The sequence below is a fragment of the Geotrypetes seraphini genome, chromosome 1 (assembly GCF_902459505.1).
Source record: "Geotrypetes seraphini chromosome 1, aGeoSer1.1, whole genome shotgun sequence".
NCBI classification, from domain to species: Eukaryota; Metazoa; Chordata; class Amphibia; order Gymnophiona; family Dermophiidae; genus Geotrypetes; species Geotrypetes seraphini.
Window position 1 is genome coordinate 1,056,483 of NC_047084.1, and position 22,546 is coordinate 1,079,028.

Here is a 22,546-nt window from a genome sequence, read left to right on the forward strand (position 1 = left end):
CTAAGTGAGAGGGAAGGAGATGGTGCACATGGGGAAATGAAGAAAGAGTGGGGTGTTGGGTATAGGGAGGGAGACGTGAGGTACAGATGCAAGATGAAGAAGAAAAATGAGAGAGAAATGTTGGATGTGGTGGTGGAGAGGGAACAGTGGGATGGATAAGAACAAAAGTAAGTGTAAACCTATCTTTTCTTTCTATTTAAACTACAGGACTTTGTTTTGAGGACTGTTTCTTTAATGTTTTTATAGACTGTGTACTGTACAGGATTTCAGAACAGTTAAAAAAAACAAAACCCAAACTTGTTCTTAACCCGGGGACTGCCTGTATTCATTGCTGAGCCAGCCATGCTTTCAAAGCTTTTGTGCCATCCTGTTGAAAATAGGTGATGACAGAAAAGTACATGAAATTTGGGGGAGCTTCCTTCCATACGCTCAAAAATACAAATCCATAACCCTGCTCAATCAGCCCCTGAAACTGCACCCTAAATTGCCTTTTTGTGCTTGCTTCACTGTGGGTAGAATATACCTTGGGTTGTGGCTCTGCTTTGATGGTCTTATGTGTCTACAAAAACTAGAGAGCCAAATGAAGGTGCTTTCATCTGAAAACACAGACGCTATTGCACAGCTGTCTATCACTTGTATTTGTGGAAGAAAGTGAACCAAATCTAATATTTCTGGCAGACAACTCTGGCTTTCAAGCTAGCTGGTATGATCAAAGAAAAAGCATTGAATGATCTTCTACATATCATCCTGCTACTGGCTTTCTTGATTGGAATAGTTGAAAAATCTTGATCAACTATCACCCTTAAGGAGAATTTTGCTATCAATGATTGCATTATCCATTCACATATTCATAGCTCTAGGTTGCCCAGAGGATACTCATTACTGAAAACTGTTCATGAATTATGCCTACTGGATGAGCCACCTTCAGCATCTCTGTGCTTGCTCTCAGTGATATGTTTTCTAAGCACAGAATTACTATCCATCTGTGTTCCTTTCTCTAGTGTGCGCTCCTTCTCAAGCACCATAAAAATATAATAGCAGCCTTACTGGGTCCATCAAGTCCAGTAGGTCATTCTCACGGTGGCCAAGCCAGGTCCCTAGTACCTGGCCAAAGCCCAAGGAGTAGCAACATTGCATGCTACCGATCCAGGGCAAGCAGTGGCTTCCCCCATGTTTTTCTCAACAACAGACTATGGACTTCTCCTCCAGGAACTTGTCCAAACCTTCCTTAAAACCAGCTACGCTATCCACTCTTGCCACATCCTCTGGCAACGCATTCCAGAGCTTAACTATTCTCTGATGCTATACCAGTCCATAACCCAATAAATATAGGATCAAAAACATTACAGAATACCCATACAGATGTCTCGAGATATTTTAGTTTCTTATACCTCAAGAGAAAAAGTATACAATTTAGCTTCTATACTATAATCAACTTGTTACCAAATTCAGAACTGAACTTCTATCCTTTATCTGTGCAACAGAGTCAAAATGCTACAAAAAAGATTAAGATATTTGTCATACCATTAATTTCACTCACATTTGTGACTACTTCAATATTTTCAGAGAATGACACTTCTTTTAACAATATCAGATAATGGAATAGAGTTGGAAAAATAAGATGACTGCTTTATAGGGAAGCAATTCTGGATCTAGTCCTTAGTGAAACACAGTATTTAAATCAAGAGGTAACTGTGTTTAGGCCACTTGGCAACAGTGATCACAACATAAATCAAATTTATAAATTGGAGTGAAAACAAGTTAGCATTTAAACTTTCAAAAAAGCGGCTATGATAAAATGAGGAAAATGATTAAACACCCCCCCCCCCCCCTTCATCGAGGAGCAGTTGCAAAAAATTAGTTTAAATCAGGTGTGGACATTCAATATATCATCCTGGAAGTACAGACCAGATATTCTATATATTTAAAAAGGTGAGAGGAAGACCAAATGACAGCCAGCAGTGTTAAAGATGAGCCTTCTGCATTTTCAAAAAAGTACCTCATGAACAACTCATGAGGAAATTAACAAGTCATGGGGGGATAGGAAGCAATGTCCTGTTGCGGACTGAGAAAACAGAGCAGGGTTAAATGGTCAATATTTTCAATGGAGAAGGATGAATACTGGGGTTCCCCAGGGATCTGTACTACCACATCTACTCTTTAATATGTTTAGAATGACCTGGTGATCAGTTTTCTGATTTAAAAGTTATTCAAAATAGTTAAATCACAAGAACATTGTGAGAAATTGCAAGTGAACCTTATGAGACTGGGAGTTGAGCAGATTAAATTTAATGTGAGCAAGTGTAAAGTGATACACGTAAGGAACAGCAACCAAACTGTAATTCCAGATACAGAATTCCACGTTAGGAGTCGCTACCCAGGCAAATCCCCTGCTCAGTATGGAGCAGCTATCAAGAAAACAAAAAAAGTCATTTTCATTCTCTATTGCTCTATGGTATAACCACACCTCAATTAATTCTGGTTGTTGCATCTAAATAAAGGGCCAAATTAGAAGAGGTAAAGAGAATGGCAACCAAAAAAATAAAGGAACTGGAATAACTCCCCTATGCAGAAAGGCTAAAAGATATTAAGGGCTTTTTGGCTTAGCAGGCCGAGGGGAAATACAAGAGGTCTATAAAATAAATAAGTGGAGAGCAACTTTTGGATGTGAATCACTTATTTACTCAGAGTACAAGGACTTTGGGACATGCAAAGACGTTACTAAGTAGTACATTTAAAATAGAGAATGACATGGGGACAAATTTTTCCCCGTCCCCACAGGAACTCATTTTCCCGTTCCGGTGAGTTCTTTTCCTTTCTGCCCCATTCCTGCAAGATCTGTCCTCATCTGCACCACCCTCAAACACTTTAAAAGCATACGTTTTCAAGGCTTGTGCAATTAAGGTAGAGCTTACAGGAAAGGGGGAAGGAGGCAGGATGGGGCAATTGAGTTCCTCCGGGGACGGGGGGAAATGTGTCCCCATGCCATTCTCTAATTTAAAAATAACTTGTGAAGACATATTTCTTCACTCAGCATGTAAGTCTCTGGAATTTGCTGCAAGAATGGTAAAAGTTATTAGTGCAGCAGGATTTAAAAATGGTTTGGACAACTTCCTAGAAGAAAAGTCTAACAACTATTATTAAACGTGGACTTGAAGAAAACTACTGCTTATTCCTGGTAATAAGAACCATGGACTCAATTTACTCTTTTGGGATCACCCTCTGTTAAAAACAGAATACTGAACTTGATGGACCTTCAGTCTGACCCTGTACAGCAAACTTCTGGGATCTGCTATGGATTTTATGGAACAAGAAGCACTTAAATGTCACATGAACTACTTGAAAGTGACAAATCAAGATGGTGGCAGCTGCCAAGACAGAACAACAAGTAGCTCACATAAATAAAAGATTACATACAGGCCAAAGTATAGCACAATACAAAATAAGTTAACAAAGCTCAATGTAACTGTTGAGAACTACATAGTTGCAAACTTTTGGTCATACCTGTAAATATGTAACATACATGGTACGTTTTCAAAGGGTGTCAGTAAAGGACCATGTTGCTTGTGCTACAGTGTTCTGGCCATAAGAGGTCACTGCAGGCCACATATCACAAAGCCATAGGTAAAAGAGAAACAAGAGGGATGAAAAGGGATACCTGGAGATTGATAAGAAGAAATGAGAAGTGGAAGCAGGCGCTGGTGAGGTGAAGGGGTGTGGATCAGATTCCTCAGATCAAGCCGAGAGCAATTATTCTTCCTTCGTATTCTTAAAGATGACAATTAGAGTGTGTGTATAGTGTGTACACATTATTTATAATTGCTGACCCTTATCTAGCCATGCTACAGGTTTTCCATTAAAAGTTTATGCTGCATCCATTATTCAAAAATAACTATACCCTACTTCCCCCCCTCCCCCAACAATAAGCATAAGGTACAACTATGTTATAAGGTTTTATGAGCAAGAACTTTAGTTGAATTGTAAGCCACAGTGAATCAATTATATAAAGCAGGCTAAAAATCCAAAACACAGGTAAATTTGCCACCTGTAACCAAATACTAGAATGTGGCCATCAAGAACTTTACCCATTTACCAGCAACATTGGGTGCAGAATAAAAAGAGCACAGCTGCACTATAGTCCAATGAATAGGAATTCTACAGCCCAGACTTACTTCCCCTCTGCTTTCAAAAAAAGCAAAGCTAAAAGAAAACCATTAGATCACTAAAAATTACAGCACTAAAACCTGGTTCCAAAGAAAAATAAGGGCCTCTTTTAGGCTGCTAATTTTATTAAAAATATACAATTAAAAAGAAAACCTAAAACTTCAGAGGTAACATACTAGCTGGCACTTTTTGTTGTTGCTGTTGTTGTTGCATTTTAGTCTCCAAAGATAGGGCTAGATTCACTAACCTGGCCGAATCGGAACAATCCGTTTCCAATTCAGGCAGGTCCGACAAATTCACTAACCTAAAATATGCAGATGGGGGTGATAGGAGGAACACCCCAATCTGCCTGCAGGGATCGCACATGCGCAGACCCGTCCTAGCCGCAACTTTTTTTTTTTAAACTTTAAACTTTTGCGAGCCCGTGGGTTTAACCCGCTTCGAGTTAAAACCACGGGCTTGCACAGGCAGTCTGGGCAGGCATGTTCGGGGCCTGACTCTCCTGCTCCTATGTGGAAGCAGCAGCCTCTTCCCTCCTTCCCTTCAGTGTGAGCTTTAAAACCACAGGCTTGCACTGTGGGGAAGGGCAGCAGAGAGCAGGAGAGTCGGGGCGAGCAGACAGGAGAGACTGGGGAAGGCAGGCAGGCAGGGCAGACGCAAAGGGCTTCAGCAACTGGTCCTGAGCAGTCGCTTTTTGTGAGCCCAGTTGGATTGAAAAAAAGTTTAGTGAATCACACCCCTGCTAACTTTGCATGCAGTTCCCCTCATTTGCATGCACACACCAGAAGCGGATCGCTATATACAGGTTAGTGAATACTGCAGAAGGGAAATCTGGTCACTAAGGGCTCGCAAACCGATCGGTACATGATCGGTTTGCTTAGTCAGTGAATCTAGCCCATAGACCCATCCTATCCCCCCCCCCCCCCAAATGGGGAGAAAAAACAAACAAACATAGCACGTCTCACATTAGCTGTTACATTTGGTGAGAAAAGAGGCTCAAGAGCTCCAGGCACAAAGGCTTTAAGCTCTTCCAAACTAGCTATCTCTTTTGATTATTAGCAGCATCTTATAAGGTTACATTGCTAAAAAGATACTTGGGATAAAAGGAGGGAAAATTCACAGATCTGCAAGACTAATGGGATAATAGCTTTATAAAAATCAAATGGGGGGAAAATTTGTCTGTTTGTGGACAGATTTTTTTTGACTCAAGTGTGTATATAAGAAATTAGAGCGAGCACTGTGTATAGAGCATGTATGCCATTATACATTACTCACATATGCACACCAAATAATATATAAAAAATAAAGTGCTTTCTAACAAGTCCCAAAGAAGGGACATAAACATTTCACAAACTGCAAAAAAAATAAAACAGATACAATCAAAAAAACTACTACATTCAACATACATGAAAAGATTTACATGATATATACACAAATCTCATGAGTGTCCAGGAACAAATATCCCTTCATATACAAGGTATATACATATATACTCTTATTTTTACTCAATATATTATCACAATATATATATTTTAAAATTTTGCTTATAGACACAAAAACCCTACAAAAATGAAACAAGGATGAAGCATACAAGTCCGAGACTTATGGCAGGTGATGTGCCACTCTTGCAAACAGCGCCGTTCCCACTGCTGGGGAAAATACGCCATCGCTCTTTTTTGGGGTGAAGCGCCTCTAAATCCTCCAAGGCACTATGAGCCGCTATGGTAAAATTTACATCCCCAGTAGTGAGGAGGTCAAACACACAGGAGTGGAAGTACAGGTCTTTCACTGGCATCTTCTCCAGACATTTGGCAGTCGCGGTTTCCTTTGTGAACGCATGCGAGCTCTGAGCGAAAGCGGGGTGGGGGACTACGTGCCCCATCACAGGCACAGGAAGGTGACCTGCGTTGTCAATGCGCTCGCTTAAAGGGCAGCCATTCACACACAACTGCAGATCCTGGCTTTCTTCATAAGTCATGGCCAACTCCTCTGGCATGCGAATGGCCAGTGTCAGGTAGTGACCAAGCTGGCGCACGTAGACAGTGGTCCCAATGTATTTGGCATGCATCTCCACATGTTTGCCACCGACTCTCTCTACAATGTGCAAGCTCTTGGTATCTCCGTCACCTCCACTAGTTGTGCCATCTACAAAGGCAGCTGGTAAGTCATCCGTCACTGCCTGGTACACCTTTTGGTCTGTGCAACCTTGGTAAGATTTAAAGATAATAGTGACCTGTAAAGGAGCACAAAAAGAAATATTGTTAGAGAAGCAGAAAGACCTCTTAGTAAATCAGTAATAAAGTCATGGCAAATGTATCCATTGATGCACTGAATGCATCATCGGTTACTGGAAAGGTGCAGCTTGTAACCTTCCTCATTCCCCTTTCCTCCCTCAACAAATCCAGCTGCAAATAAATACCTATATTTACACATCCAGATACTGTATATGTTAATTGCCAACTAGTGAACTTCAACTTTAACATACCATGGGCAACATGAAAAATACATGAAGGTTTGAAGCAACATAAAAAGGGTCTTCCTTAATTAGGATACTATTGTGTTGGACCAGTTATGGATAGGTGGGGAGTGTGTGGTGCAGTGGTTAGAGCCACAGCCTCCGCAGCCTGAGGTTGTGGGTTCAAATCCCACACTGCTCCTTGTGATCCTGAGCAAGTCACTTAATCCCCTATTGCCCCAGGTACATTAGATAGAGTGTGAGCCTGCCAGGACAGATAGGGAAAAATGCTTGAGTACCTGAATGCAAACAAAAATGATCTTTCCTGGGACTACATGGTTATTCCTAAACCTTTCTTCCCCTTTCATCCTAGATGGCTAAAAGCAAATTATGTGAGAACATTTATTTTAATAACCCAGATATTGGATGCCTACTCCAAATACACAGGTCTTCAGTCAGGAAATAGACCATACCATCCACAACTTATCATCCTTCAAGACCCTGTATTATGATCAGGCATTCTCAATTTCAATTTCATTGGAAGCAGCCAAAGATAATAGGTACGTGTCATCAAGACATTTTCTCAGTTACCGCACCGAAAACATTGGAACCCCCTAACTCAGTGATCTCAAACTCAAACCCTTTGCAAGACCACCTTTTGGATTTGTAGGTAGCTGGAGGGCCTCAGAAAAAAATATAGTTAATGTCTTATTAAGGAAATGACAATTTTGCATAGTTTATAAATCTTTCCTTTTGGTTAAGTCTTAATAATAATATTGTAATTTATAGCTAAAGAGACATATGATAAAGAAACTTTTATTTTACTATTGTGATTATGATAAACATACTGAGGGCTTCAAAATAGTACCTGGCGGGCTGCATGGGCCCCTGGACCGTGAGTTTGTGACCACTGCCCTAACACCATACTTAAGAAATGAACCTAGACCGCTTCAAAAGCAACCTGAAATGCTTTCCATTCAAAAATGCTTATACTTTAGAACTCCCCTCAGATTTACATTTTATTTCTAATCCCCTCCATACTGTTCTTTACCTTAAATGTTCTTTTCTATAGATGATTGTATTTCTTCCCCTCCTCTCCTCTTGTACCAGTCAGTGTTTTTATTTTCTTTGTGTCTATATTTTATATCAAAATGTACCCTTTTTAAATTAAAATTGACCATCGCTTAGTAAACCATGATAAGCAATCAAATCAATTTTTTTTATTTTTATTTATGCAATTTTCAAATATTACAAGTTAACACTTGTTAAAGAAAAAGCTACACTTTGAAATTGCCTACAGAAAATATTAGGTAAATCACGAGTAGATCGGCGGACGTCATAATGCCGCTTTATTGAGCAATGGTCAGACCACACTTGGAATACTGTGTCCAGCACTGGTCTCCCTACCTAAAGAAGGATATAACTCTGCTGGAGAGGGTGCAGAAACGAGCCACGAAGCTAATAAAAGGTGTGGAGAATTTGAGCTACAAAGAACACCTCGAAAAATTGGGATTGTTCACCCTCCAGAAAAGAAGGCTGCGAGGGGATATGAGAGACTTTTAAAATACTAAAAGGTTTCGACAAAATAGAGCAAGAAACTTCATTATTCACATTGTCAAAAGTGACTCGAACAAGAGGTCATGGACTAAAACTGAGGAGCGGCAGACTCAGGACTAATGTCAGGAAGTTCTGCTTCACACAGCGAGTGGTGGACACTTGGAATGCTCTCCCGGAGGAGGTTGTGACAGAGACCACCATTCTGGGATTCAAGGGCAAGTTGGATGCACACCTTCTTGCAAATCACATTGAGGGATACAGGTGAACAAGGTGTCCATTAGGGAACACCTAGTTTAGCCTCTGCGTGTGCGGGTCGCAGGACAAGATGGACCTAAGGCATTTCTTATGTTCTTAAGAGAGGCAAGATTACAGAAATCATGGAGGACCAGAGTTATAAAGCAAAAATATAAGAAATGTATTATATCGGACTAAACAGGATTTACTTTTCTATCACGACATTCATATCATCATCTGAGGGAGTGGATTGCTATAGGAACTGGAAGTTGCCTTGCTTCAACGAAATTCTTTAAATGTTCTGGGTCTAGAAATACATAAGTTATATCAGACATCTTAATACATTTACATGGAAACTGAAGGAAATCAGACCCTTTGAGGTCCAACACCTGGGATTTAAAGGCCAAAAAAGCCTTTCTTCACAGTTGTGTGCTCTACAAAGGGCAGGAAAAATCATCACTGAATGTCCCAGAAACTGAACATCTTTAAATCAAAAATACAACCAAAGAATCCAATTCCTATCATATTCCAGTGCAAAAGATGCAATGAGTGTAGTTGTAGTCACTACTGATCTAGAATCTTCAAGGAAGCCAAGAAGATCAAAATTGGCTCTCCCTTTCTGTTCTTGTACTAAATTGGCCGCAGGACTTCCTGAGTTCACATAAAAGGCTTTGGTAATTGGAGGTATTGACTCCAATAGTATTTGCAAAATTTCCCTTCGATACTTCTTCAGCATCTCTGTGGAAAATTCAACAACCTCAGGTTCAACCTACGTTCATAATTTTCCAACCTCTCCAGTTTTTGATGAATATTCCGCTTTCACCTTTAGTAGCCTTAACGGCCCCCGTGTTCTTGTAACCAAAATACTTTGACTCGAGTTTCACAGTAGCATCATCAGGAAGGGGGCACTGTGAAAAAAATAATAAACAAACATATAATCAGATCATACCTCTAACCCTCCGGTTAAAAACATTTAAAATATATTAAATAAATTCTTCAATATAAGATCGGTATAGGTTTAGAAAATTATGATAAGAATGTTTACACTTATACCGATCTTATATTGAAGAATTTATTTAATATATTTTAAATGTTTTTAACCGGAGGGTTAGAGGTATGATCTGATTGTATGCTTATTTATTATTTTTTTCAGAGTGCCCCCTTCCTGACGACGCTACTGCGAAACTCGAGTTGAAGGGAGGCTATTATGTTGGTTACATGAACACGGGGGCCGTTAAGGCTACTAAAGGCGAAAGCGGAATTGAGACAAGCGCAGGAACCCACACTTCACTGCCGCCTTATTCCATTCATCTATTGAGCACTTCTATTGAGCATTCTCTATTGAGCACTTTCGCACTTTATTCATTATTGTAGCACTTTTTGTATATATAATGAGTGAATATTAAACTTGTGGAGAGCTTTTAGTATAAAACTAACTCAGACAACTCAAAGCAGGTTATATTTAAAATTTAATTTTGTGATTTAACTGCACATAGAACAGGAAGTGTGTGTGGGGGGGAGGGGAGAACGTGCTTGATACATGCACACAAAGGTTTTGCTATAAGCATGGCACTTGCCACTTCTGTTTTCGTCTGGGCATGCACACAGCACACACTAGCCCTTTTTCTTCACCACTTAAATGAGCCTCACAAATATTACTACCATATGGAATTTTTTCAATGCCCATATTTAGGCAAAGAACAGGTGCAGATGTGTGCTTTTACTTTCAGTTTAGCTCTGACACACGTGTATGTTTGTTCATTCACGTCTTGACTTTAAAACTTGCAGGAACCTTGTTAAAGATGAGAAAACTGACTGTTCAATGTGAGAAATTGCCCCAAAAGATCATTTTCTGAAAACCTTCCATGCCGCCTCAGACCCAATGAAAACTTTTCTTCTCTATAGGCCATCATTTCCTTCTGTGAATCGTAAAAGAACACTTACTGAACTCAATACCATGCATTTCAATACAATTTAGTCATCTTTACTCTATGAGTTAACACTGACACTCAAGCGCACACAACACAATAATGTGCGTACAAACCTGTCATTATCTGCAATTAATGCTGGCAGAAACTGAGCATCGGTCTGATTTACTAAAGTTCAAAACACAAGTTATAGAAATGTTTCAGTCTAAATATTCTGAATTCTATATGTAGTACCTACAAAAATATAAAAAAAATATCAGCACCCCTTTCTCCCCCCAAACCGCTTTTCTATAAATGGCACCTAAAGTTAAGTCCAGATAATAAAACAGTGGTTATGCCTAGGAGCCATGCCTAACTTTAGACACAACAAAGTCAAAGTGGAAAAGATGAAATAATCAAAGCAGCATATGGCGTAAACAGGTTTATTTCAAAAGACTTGACACAGTTTGTGTTTTGGCCGCTAGGCCTGCATCTGGAGTCTTATGAGTTGATAAACGATACTGCTAATCTAATCTAATCTTCCATTTGTGAGTCGCACAAACCTATACAAGCTCACAGAGAGCTTTCAATTTCTCTGTTAGTATAAATCAGCCAAGCTTTCTTAATAGGTACTTAACGTTCTGTACTTTCTACACCGCTTTATCAACTCAAAGGCTCCTGATACAGGCCCAGCGGCCAAAACATGAATCGTGTAGTCTCTTGAAATAAACCTCTTCATGCCATAGACGGCTTTGATCGTTTTGTCTCTTCCACTGTTTTGACTTTCTTTTGTTGGTCTATGGTGGACCCTTCTTCTGTTGCCTGTTTAGATTTAGGCACAGCCATTTGCACCAACCGAAACATGGTGCAAATCCTTGCGCCTAGTTAGGTGTGGATGCCCCATATAATTGTGTAAGAGGAACACCCCCGATCTACAAATTAAAACACTGATAATTGCTTAAGCCATTTAACAGCACTAATTGGCTCATTATTCAATTAAGTTGCATGCGCATCTCAAAGCACTACATATAGAATTCAGGGGGTTGTGTCTTTTTCACGCTCTGTTACCTAGAAATCAAACATGCATAAATATCACGAGTTCATTTCGCTAAACTACATTTTCTGAAATTGCTCCTTCAATATGAAACACCCAAAAATTAAGAAACCATCAAGTCTCGATTGCATATGTCTTCACACTCTTCATTTAGCAAACCCAAATTTACTCCATGTCCTAAAACTACCATAAGGCCAATAAATTAAATTAAGCCCACCTCGAATCCAATCAATGCAGTTAGAATAAGCCTGATTCTTCTTCACCTAGGTATTAAAAGTGTTTTTTTGCTGAATTTGAAGCAAGGATTCAACACAGTGGTTCTCAAAACCAGTCAGGTGTTCAAGGGTGCCCATAATGAATATGCATGAGAAAGATTTGGATGCAATAAAAAGGTAAATTGAATGAAAAATTATTCATTGGGGATCTCCCGTAGGGAGGTATAGTATCTAATATGTATTTATGAAAAAGATCTATGAACATGATGTGGTTTATATTAGAACGTGGGAGGTTACAGGTGATTTGGGGTTTTGGGAGTGTTTTTGTGTGTGTTTGGTTAAAAATATTAACATAGTAGATGATGGCAGATAAAGACCCGAATGGTCCATCCAGTCTGCCCAACCTGATTCAATTTAAATTTTTTAAATTTAAATTTTTTCTTCTTAGCTATAAATGATTATTAACGTCCTTTTTTGTAAACCCCCCTAAGTTTTTTAGGCAGGTAATAAATAGTTTTAAATAAATGTGTTCTTAGAATTGAGTTAAGAACTAGGGGTCTAACATACCCAAACAAAAAGCTGCTAAAAAGATAAAGTTATTCTAAAAGTATAGATTAACAGGATTTAGCAAATATATTGGAATATTCCTTGGGGCATTGTCAGGTGGATATTGATGGGGGAAGAGTGTAGTGCAGTGCTTAAAAGCTACAGCCTCAGCACTCTGATTGTGGGTTCAAACCCAGATACTCCTTGTGACCCTGGGCAAGTCACTTAATCCCCCCATTGCCACCAGGACAGACAGGGAAAAAGGTTTCAGTACCTGAATAAATTCATATAAACTGGGAGAACTGTATAGAAAAATTAATAAATAAATACCAAGCTACTGTCGGAATTGGGTTACCTTCCAAAGCAGGTAACCGTGGAGTTAAGAAAACTAGAGGAAAGATCACTGCTGAAGCCAAAGTTTACTTTAAAATAACTACAGAGAAGGAAAAATGCTGACCATTCAAGAATTTCAAGATTACTTCAATGAAATAGTGTGGTGGCTGTGCTAGTCCACTTTCTAAGGTAATATATAGAAATAAAACAAAGGAAATGAGGTAGAGAATGACACGGTGGCGGTTTACCCGCGGTCACCGCATTTTAGCCGCGGGTCACCCGCCGAAACGGGGAACGAAAACTAGCAGTCGCTGCGGCGACGGGGACAAGGCCATTCACCGCCCGTGGGGCGGTGAATGGTCTTGTCCCCGCAGTGAGGCATGAAGGATCGCACGGTCACCGCAGCCCACACCCGCCTGCTCAATCGATCCTACTGTTTAACCAGCTCTCTCCCTTCTCCTCACCTTAGTTTGTAGGTTTTCTTTTTCGGCGACCCGCACGCTATCAGAGAGCCGCGCACCCGCTGCTGCTCAGTTTCGATCTTCTGCTCTGACACAACCGGAAACAGGAAGTTGCAGCAGAGCAGAAGATTGAACATTGAGCAGCCGCGCGTGCGCGGCTCTTTGGGAAAGCGTGCATGTCGCCGAAAAACTAAACTTACAAACTAAGGTGAGGAGAAGGGAGAGAGCTGGCTAAACAGTAGGATCGATTGGGCAGGCGAGTGGTGGCTGCGGGGACTGTGCGATCGCTCATGTTCCCGGCTCAAATTGGAAGGAGGGAGTGAAAGGGAAAAGGATTCTGGGCCAAGGGGTTGAAGACGGAAAGAAAAACCCACAGCAGGAAAGAAAGGGAAGGACAGGCAGGTGAGCCAGATGCTAGAAGCAGGGGGGGGGGGGAAGAAAGAGGGAAAAAAGCTAGATGGGGTTGAAAAGAAGAGACACACTGGTATGGAAGAGGAAGATAGGGGAAATCTGGACACAGGAAGGTAACAGAAAGAGGGGAAATTATGTGCATGGGGCATAGGGACAGAGACATAAAGGGGACATGCCATGGGGATGGTATATGGACACAGGGGGGGGGGCAATGACAGATACATAGGGGAGATATTAGAAATGGGGAAAATAGGAGCACAGAAGCGAGATGGTTTGTGGGGATGGGACAGGGACCGAGCTTGCAGGCTCCAGTGGCTTGTACAAATTACATTGTAACATGCCATGAAAATAAGAGGGAGGAAGGTAGATAGATAGGCCACGCGAGAGGAGCTGAAGGGTAGTAGAAAGGAACAGATGGTAAAGGAGGGAGGGAAGGGTAGTGGTGGAAAGGAATAGGACAGACATTGAAGGAGGGTGGAGAGGAACAGACCCCCAAGGGAAATGTGGAAGACAGAGTGGGAAGAAGACAGATGCCAGACTATGGGGGAGCGGAGGGAAGAAGATGGGTGCTAGATCAATTGGGGGGGGGGGGTGAAGGGAGAGGCACAGTAACAGCAAATGGAAGACGCAGAGAGAAGACACACAGTGGATGGAAGGAATTGAATGAGAAGATGTGGAAAGCAGAAACCAGACAACAAAGGTAGAAAAAAAATTATATTTATTTATTTATTTTTTGCTTTAGGATAAAATAGTATATTAGTTGTGTTGATAAAAATTTATAAACAAAGCCCTGCCAGCTGAACATCTCTTTCTCTAGTTCAGCAGCAGGAACTTTGATTTATAAGAAAGGAATAAGCTAAATATTGCAGTACTAAGGCTTATATGGATGCAGCGGGGACAGTGACAGGGCGGTGAATGGGATGGCAGTGACGGTGACGGGGCGGTGAAAGGGATGGCGGTGACGGGGCGGTGAAAGGGATGGCGGTGACGGGGCGGTGCAGAGGATGGTGGGACGGTGACGGGGACAGATTTTTTCCCCGTGTCATTCTCTAAAATGAGGTAATACCTTTTTATTGGACCAACTCAATGCATAAACACAGCCTGAATGAGAAAGGGTGACAAAGGAAGCCATTAGTGGAGGGAAAAAAGGTCACAAGCTGTGCTGCATAAAATCTGCCAATAAAAAGCAGTTGAGAGATTCTGCACGCAGGGGAGAAAGCTTTGTGGGCTGGCAGTACTGTAGAACCTTTTGGTCTTAGTGGGGGGTCATGTGCCACATTTTACACCACACGTGGCTTAGTGCCATCATCACTTCTACAGTAAAGCATTCCTTGTGGTGGCAGCATAATTATGCTGTAGGGATGCTTTGGAACAGCGTGGACACAGAGGTTTTTAAAACCAGACAGTTGGATAGTGGAATGTATGAACATCTCTTGGAGGTAAATCTGCTCTGGACAACCACAAAGCTGGCAGAGATGTAAAGACTGAATTTTATAGAGGTCTCCCAGCCAAACTGAATGAGCTCCAGCTATTCTGCCAATAACAGAAAAGAACTGCACCGTGCCCCTGTGAAAAATTGGTAAGCACTTATTCTTACAATAGGTATTACTGCAAAAAGAACTTCCATCAAGCAGCAAGTCAAGAAATGTGAAGACTTGAGAACAAAAAATCATAAAAGTCTGATTATATAAAAATACTATTACCATATACACTTGAATATAAACCAGAATTTTGGAGCCAAAAAATGCCCCACATGGGGGGGTATGTTTATATTTTGCTCTGTACTACCCTGCCCCTTTCCCAGACTGACTGAAGACATCCCTTATGCCAGGGTGGTCCAGCAGTGAGCCGGGACAAGAGCGATCCCTTCTGTGTTCTGTCCCAACTGACCCTGCTCCACCCCACTTCTCGGACCCATCCACAGCCTACCTTTGATACCATGGTGGCCCAGAGGTGAACCAGGGCAGGAGCAATGCTCCCATGTTCCTTCCCCATGCAGACTCGCTGTTGAAAATGGCTGCTGCTGAGTCTCGCGAGGTTGCTACGGGAACTCACGACAGCCATTTCTAACAGCGAGTCTGCACAGGGAAGCAGCATGGGAGCATCGCTCCTGCCCCGATTCACCTCTTGGCTACCAAGGCATCAAAGGTATCAAAGGTAGGCTGTGGATGGGTCCAAGGGCAGGAGGGAGGTGGGGTGGTGCAGAGCCAGCCGGGACAGGATGTGAAGGGATTACTCCCGTCCCAGGTCACCGCTGGACCCCAGGGTTAAGGCAGGTTTGCAGGAGGCCTGCAATGGCTGAGGCTAGGTCTGGGGCTACCAAGGTTAGGTTTAGAGCTCGGGCTGGGACAGGCTAAGATAGGACATCTTAGAAAAGGTAAGATTATTGTGGAGGGGGGGGAGGAAAGAAAGAAAGGTTTGCCTTTTTGCGGATGATACCAAGATTTGTAACAGAGTGGACACCAAGGAGGAAGTGGAAAACATGAAAAAGGATCTGCACAAGTTAGATGAATGATCTACTATCTAGCAACTAAAATTCAATGCAAAGAAATGCAGAGTAATGCATTTAGGGATTAGAAATCAGAAGAAGCCTCATATGCTGGGAGGCGTGAGGCTGATATGCAAAGATAGGGAGAGGGACCTTGGGGTGATAAGTGTCCAAAGATCAAAAGGCAAAGAAACAGTGTGACAAGGCTGTGGCTGTTGCCAGAAGGATGCTAGACTGTATATAGAGAGAGGCATAACCAGTAGAAGAAAGAAGGTGTTGATGAGGCTCCACTTGGAGTATTGTATTCAGTTTTAAAGACTGTATCTGGCAAAGGACACTATGACAACTTGAAGCGGGCCAGAAGAAGGCGACAAAAATGGTAGGAGGTTTGCCCCAAAAGACGTAGAGGAGAGACTGGAAGCCCTGAATATGTACAGTATACCCTATACCCTACATGAAAGGAGGGACAGGGAGATACGATTCAGATGTTCAAATACTTGAAAGCTATTAACATAGAACAAAATCTTTTCCAGTGAAAGGAAAATGGTAAAACCAGAAGACATAATTTGAAGTTTAGGGGTGGTAGACTCAAGAGTAATGTTAAGAAATTATTTTTTTATGGAGAGTGTGGTTGAAGCCTAGAATGCGCTCCCAAGGGAAGTGGTGGAGAGGAAAACAGTGACAGAGTTCAAAAAGCATTGGATGAACACAGATGATCTCTAATCAGAAAATCTATATATATAAAATCGGAGGTATGTATGTGTGTATGTATGTGTGTGTGTGTGTGTGTATGTGCCGCGATCATGCAAAAACGGCTTGACCGATTTGAACGAAACTTGGTATGCAGATCCCTCACTACCTGGGATGATATGTTCTGAGGGTCTCGCGGCCCACCTGCAAATGTGGGCGGAGCTACAAACAGAAAATCAGATTTCACCCATTCATGTCAATGGAAAAAATGTAAAAAGCTGCCAACGCAAAAACGGCTTGCCCGATTTGAACGAAACTTGGTATGCTGATCCCTCACTACCTGGGGTGATATGTTCGGGGGTCTCGCGGCCCACCTGCACACATGGGCGGAGCTACAAACAGAAAATCAGATTTCACCCATTCATGTCAATGGCAAAAATGTAAAAATCTGCCAACGCAAAAACGGCTTGCCCGATTTGAACTAAACTTGGTATGCAGATCCCTCACTACCTGGGGTGATATGTTCTGGGGGTCTCGCGGCCCATCTGCACACATGGGCGGAGCTACAAACAGAAAATCTGATTTCACCCATTCATGTCAATGGAAAAATTGTAAAAAGCTGCCAACGCAAAAACGGCTTGCCCGATTTGAACGAAACTTGCAACACATCTTCCTTTTCAGTTTAAGAGCTTGCAAATTCCAGTGAGACTTGCATTCTCTATCACAATCCACAAATCACAGGGACAGACTAAAACATACTGTGGAGTGGATTTAAGATCCCCCTGTTTTTCCCATGGTCAACTCTATGTTGCTTGCTCAAGGGTGGGTTCACCCAAGAATTTATATGTTCTTGCTCCTGGAGTTGAAACTAAAAATGTTGTTTATAATCAAGTTTTGTGTTAGTTGTATTGTATTCATTTTGTCAAATATTTCACATTATAATTTGAATATTGTACTTTTTATAAAGCTGTAAAAAAATAATTTCATTCACCACTATAAAGTATCTTTATTTGAATCCATTTACAGTGTTATTGCTATAATTAAATACCCGTGCAACGCCGGGGCATCAGCTAGTAATGTTATATATTGAAGAACTAAGGCCAGTACTGGGCAGACTTGCACAGTCTGTATCTGTATATGGCCATTTGGTTGATGATGGGCTGGGGAGGGATTTGACATCTAGGATGGTTTAGATGGGCCAGGGGGAGCTTTGACAGACATTTCAGTAGATGACACTTAAGCACAGTACCCGGAAGAGTGTTGGGTTTCTGGCCCAGAAAGAGCTAGGAAAAAGGACAATTTAAATTAAATCAGTAATTTAAAAGAGCGGGCGCGGTTTGGCATACTAGTTGGCCCATTCAGGTGTTTATCTGCTTTCATTTACTATGCTACTATGTATTACTGTACTTGTATATAAACCTTCAATTTATATTTGAGTCAAACTTTTTCCTCTTTTTTTTTTGGGGGGGGGGAATAGATTACCTCGGTTTATATTTGAGTTTACTGTATATCAAGTTTCAAGTTTATTAAAAGTTTGTTGTACACGCAATATCAAATACTTCAATGCGTATGACAATTTAAAATTGGTATTTGAGATCTTCTATACTTGTTCTCACGTTGAAAGTTTAAACTATGTTGTGCAGATCAGAAAAAACTCCGTTTAAGGCATTCTGAACAATATTTTTCATTTAGACCAGTGTCTCAAACTTTTTTTTAGCTCTGGCACACTAAACGGAGCAAATGTTTTTCGAGGCACATTATAATTGAAATTATAAAATTGCAAAACCAAAAAAAAATTAAATTTAAGTTCTTTATTTAAAGTTCTTTAAGCTATGTTTGCGTAATTGTGAAACTAAAGTAGATAGAATTGCTAATCAATGCAATGGATGTGCTTGTTTTTGAATGCACTTGTCTGGGGTTCAAGGAGGGTTTAGATACGTTCCTAAAGGATAAGGGGATTGAGGGGTACAGATAGAAGTAGAGGTAGGTTATAGGAATAGCCAGAAACCACTTCACAGGTCATGGGCCTGATGGGCTGCCGCGGGAGCAGACCGCTCGGCGCGATGGACCTCTGGTCTGACCCAGTGGAGGCAACTTCTTATGTTCTTATCCTTCCACCAATGCTCATAACACTGACAGACTCTTGTGTACGTGATGTATATATCATCTATTCTAGTGTAAACTTATGAAGGGAATTTAAAAAAATAAAGTAAAATTCTGGAATCTCTTCAGGGCACACAAAAGCACTGATTCAGGCAGTCGAATGTGGAAAATGTACAAGGATGTTAGGCCTTTGAAAACAAAAAGAACTTGCTGGGTTAAGATCCATCTCTTCATTTAATCATGCTATCATATGTACATTTTATTAGTACAAGTCACAGGATTACCGACTGCTGTCAACCTGCATAGTAGCGATTTTCTGAAAGTAGCCACAACTGATATAGCCATCAGACACACATACACAAAAAAAAGCTTGTTTCAAGGTTATCTGTTAGAAGGAGCTGCTAGTAACATTTTGCCCAATATATTTTTGCTGTATTTGGATCACCGCCACCAAAAAAAAACATACAAAAGGAGAATCGAGGTCTTCAGCTCTATAACCAATTCTTGCTTCTCATGCATGTCAAATTCCATAAACCTCTACGAAAAAAAAGTAGAATGCCCGACACCACCATTACTACTGTTTGAACTAATCCATATGCAGTAACTCAATAATTTGGCACGTTTGCTTTCTGCCACACCATTTATTATTGATGGATGGTATTGCAATGCATTTAAAGACATCAATACCTCTGTTAAACCTTTCTCCCTCACAACCTTCCCCCCCCCCCCTTTGGAATAAGCCACTCTGGCTCTGCTCATTCATTTTTAATTCTTCCTCTCTGCAGTCTTCCCTGCCTGAAACCAATCCTATACTGAACAAAGAGACCAACTGCAAATTGTGCTTCCCAGACAAGAAGAGCAGAACACAAAAGGTGATGTGCTGAAATCTGTGTGTAGGAAATCCGCACAGAAAGAGTACACTGATAAGATGTGCAGATGAGTTAAAAGCACTGCTGTCTCTGGAGTGCCAGTGAGAAAATCCAGCAGTACCAGCCACACTGCTCAAAATGGATCTGAGATTCTATTCCTAGAAATCTGTTAAGGTTAATATTTTGTACTCCTGAAGAGCTGTGCACAGTTTACCATCCCTTCACACGCAAAGAATCATACTTATGCTCAGCAAGTGGTCCATAGACTATGGTTTAAATTCAATCCTTATTAGAACATGCCTCCACAAGTCTGAATATGTTCTACTTCATGCAGATAATATATGGTTAGAATCTGAAGTAGTTTGGGACAAATTTAGAGGTTGCTCATGGTGCTACTCTATCCTCATAATGCAGCTGGTTTTGTGGTAATCTGGTTATAAACTGTTACTTACTTAATATTGGTTGGACACTACATAGCTATTCTTTGGAGCTGTTATTGACAACAGTTTTACTGTTATTTAAGACAGTGGTTCCCAACCCTGTCCTGGAGGACCACCAGGCCAATCGGATTTTCAGGTTAGCCCTAATGAATATGCATGAGAGAGAGGCATGCAAATCTGTTCCATGCATATTCATTAGGGCTAGCCTGAAAACTCGATTGGCCTGGTGGTCCTCCAGGACAGGGTTGGAAACCACTGATTTAAGCAACAACTTAGCACTAGATTATAAGCTCTTTCGAGCAGAGACCGTGTATGTCTGGTAGCACTATAGAAATAAGTAGAAGTAGTACTGCTGCAAAACAGAAAGTTAGTTTAGTGATAGGCAGTTGAAAACAGAGTTGATGTCGCATTTTAGGATAAAAACTAAGAATGTCAAAGACTAGAAGTAGTGCCGAAGTATGGCTACTAGGGAAGACACTGATGAACTGTCCAGTTCACATCTTCTAACCAATGGGGATGTTCTTCGATTCATGATGTACCTCGGCACTGACAAAAGGCTGCTTTGAAAGAGGAAGCTCATCTGGCCATGTTCAAGGTCTTGGAAATTTGGCAACGTGCAAGAATACCACATCAGCAAATAGACTCGGGGATTCACATACTGATGAAGCTCTACGATTAATATCAGAAGCTAAAAGAAAGGAGAACCAGCACAGATGCAACAAACATAGAAACACGATGACAGATAAAGACCAAATGGCCCATCTAGTCTGCCCATCCGAGGTAACCATTATCTTTTTCTCTCTCCGAGAGATCCCACGTGATCTGGTGAATCATGAAGTCTTCAAAGAGCGTTTTGTCCATCTTTTTGATGTTGCTACCAAGTAATGATTTAGTCACACTGAAAATCGAAGAAGACAGAATTTCTAATCATGTAAAGGCAGGATTTTTCTTCATGCAGCATGGCCGGCATTGACACTGTACTAGCAAAGAAGGAAGATTGAAAGAGGAGTCCGGGCAGACTGGATGGATCATTCGGGTCTTTATCTGCCGTCATCTACTATGTTACTATGAGTCCAAGAAGATTTAGCAAGTTTGCAGCCAACGCAGAGGCAGAAAATGTCATTGTTAGTAGTTCTACACAGCCAACTGCAACGTCTCTCCCTCTAACTAGTGGATTATCTGATTCCAAGAATATCGCTGAAGTTGACTGACAGTTGTTCAAATTCAGATTTTGACACAAGAACCCCTTGTTCCAGTTCTCAATCAAAACAGCCAAAGATGAACATCCTTGCAAATTCTGAACTTGCCAGAGCGTTAGTTTGCGTTAATTTGCTAGACAGGGGAGCCGCATTTGTCACTGGTGCTGTTACCAAAGCACTTTTCTAAAACACTCTGGATGGCTGCCTTCAAACTCAAATTAAATTAAAAAAAAAAAAAAACAATTTTTTTTTAGCAACTCCAAATGATAAAATAAAAAAAACAATGATACATGTAAATGGGATGGATTACATTATCAAACAATCTTTAAAAATATTGGGAGTAACTTTGGATAAACACCTCACATTGGAAAAACATTCTGATTTAATATTTTAAAAAAAGCAGTTCAGTGCTTTGGAAGCTCCGCACCATCAAGAAGTACTTTGATGAAGCCTCTTTTCGCTTGTTAACTCAATCTTTCATTTTAAGTACTCTGGACTACTGTAACATCATATTTGGGTGCTTTTAAGAAAATTCTCAAAAAGTTGAGAGTAGTTCAGAATACGGCTGTTCGTCTTATTTTTGGTTTAAAAAAAATGGGAGCATATTACTCCATTCTATCAAAAGATTCATTGGCTTCCATTGGAATCTAGAGTTTTAAGTTTTCATGTATCTGCTACAAAGCAGTATTTGCCATGCTACCAGGCTATTTTACCCCTCATTTTACCCTGAGTTACATTAATAAGAGCTCTCGAAGAGTACACTTGTTTGCATATCCCTCAACAAAATCCTGTCATTACAAAAGGTTCCTCGACAGAACCTTTTCTTTTCAGGCGGACACACTGAATACATGGCTTGCCAAAATTGCGTTAGAAGCTTCCTCTTACCTTGATTTTAGAAAACAGATAAAAACTCAATTATTCAATAGATTGGCAACCTAATGTATCCTATTACTTACTTATAATTTTTATCTCATTTTAAATTGCTTGTATCTTCCCACTGTAAGCTTTTAACTTTTGCCAAAATTTTAGATGATTTCAATTTTAAATATCTATTTGTACTGTATGTATAATGATTGACTAATGTGAACCGCCTAGAACACCCGGGTATGGCGGAATATAAAAATAAACTATTATTCCGGAACTTGGAGGCTGGATGGTGACTGGCTGACAGTTGAGCTCCCTCCTTTTAAACAACAATTCCTCATCTATTTAATTATAAAATCCTCTAAAAGGACATCAACCAAGCAAAAGAAGCATATGGTATATGCGTTATGAGAAAAGACCAGATGTAAATTCTAAACATCAGAAGATACTATGAGCCGTTTGCCTGCTCCTGCCTTTTGCTTGCTCTCACCATAACTGACATCTCCAGGGCTCCCAGACCACCTCTCCTCCTCCGGGGCTCAGCGTGTGAGTGAGC

The 22,546-nt window shown here is 40.8% G+C and overlaps 1 protein-coding gene across 1 annotated transcript in view; it reads right to left on the bottom strand.

Moving 5' to 3' along the window:
* Positions 1-4,695: 4,695 nt before the first annotated feature.
* RGMB (repulsive guidance molecule BMP co-receptor b) overlaps positions 4,696-22,546 on the bottom strand; it is a 34,294-nt gene continuing 16,443 nt past the window's right edge. Inside the window, exon 3 of the mRNA XM_033963207.1 lies at positions 4,696-6,397. Coding sequence (XP_033819098.1) covers positions 5,726-6,397 — 672 coding nt within the window. The 3' untranslated portion in view covers positions 4,696-5,725. The remainder of the gene's footprint in view (positions 6,398-22,546) is intronic.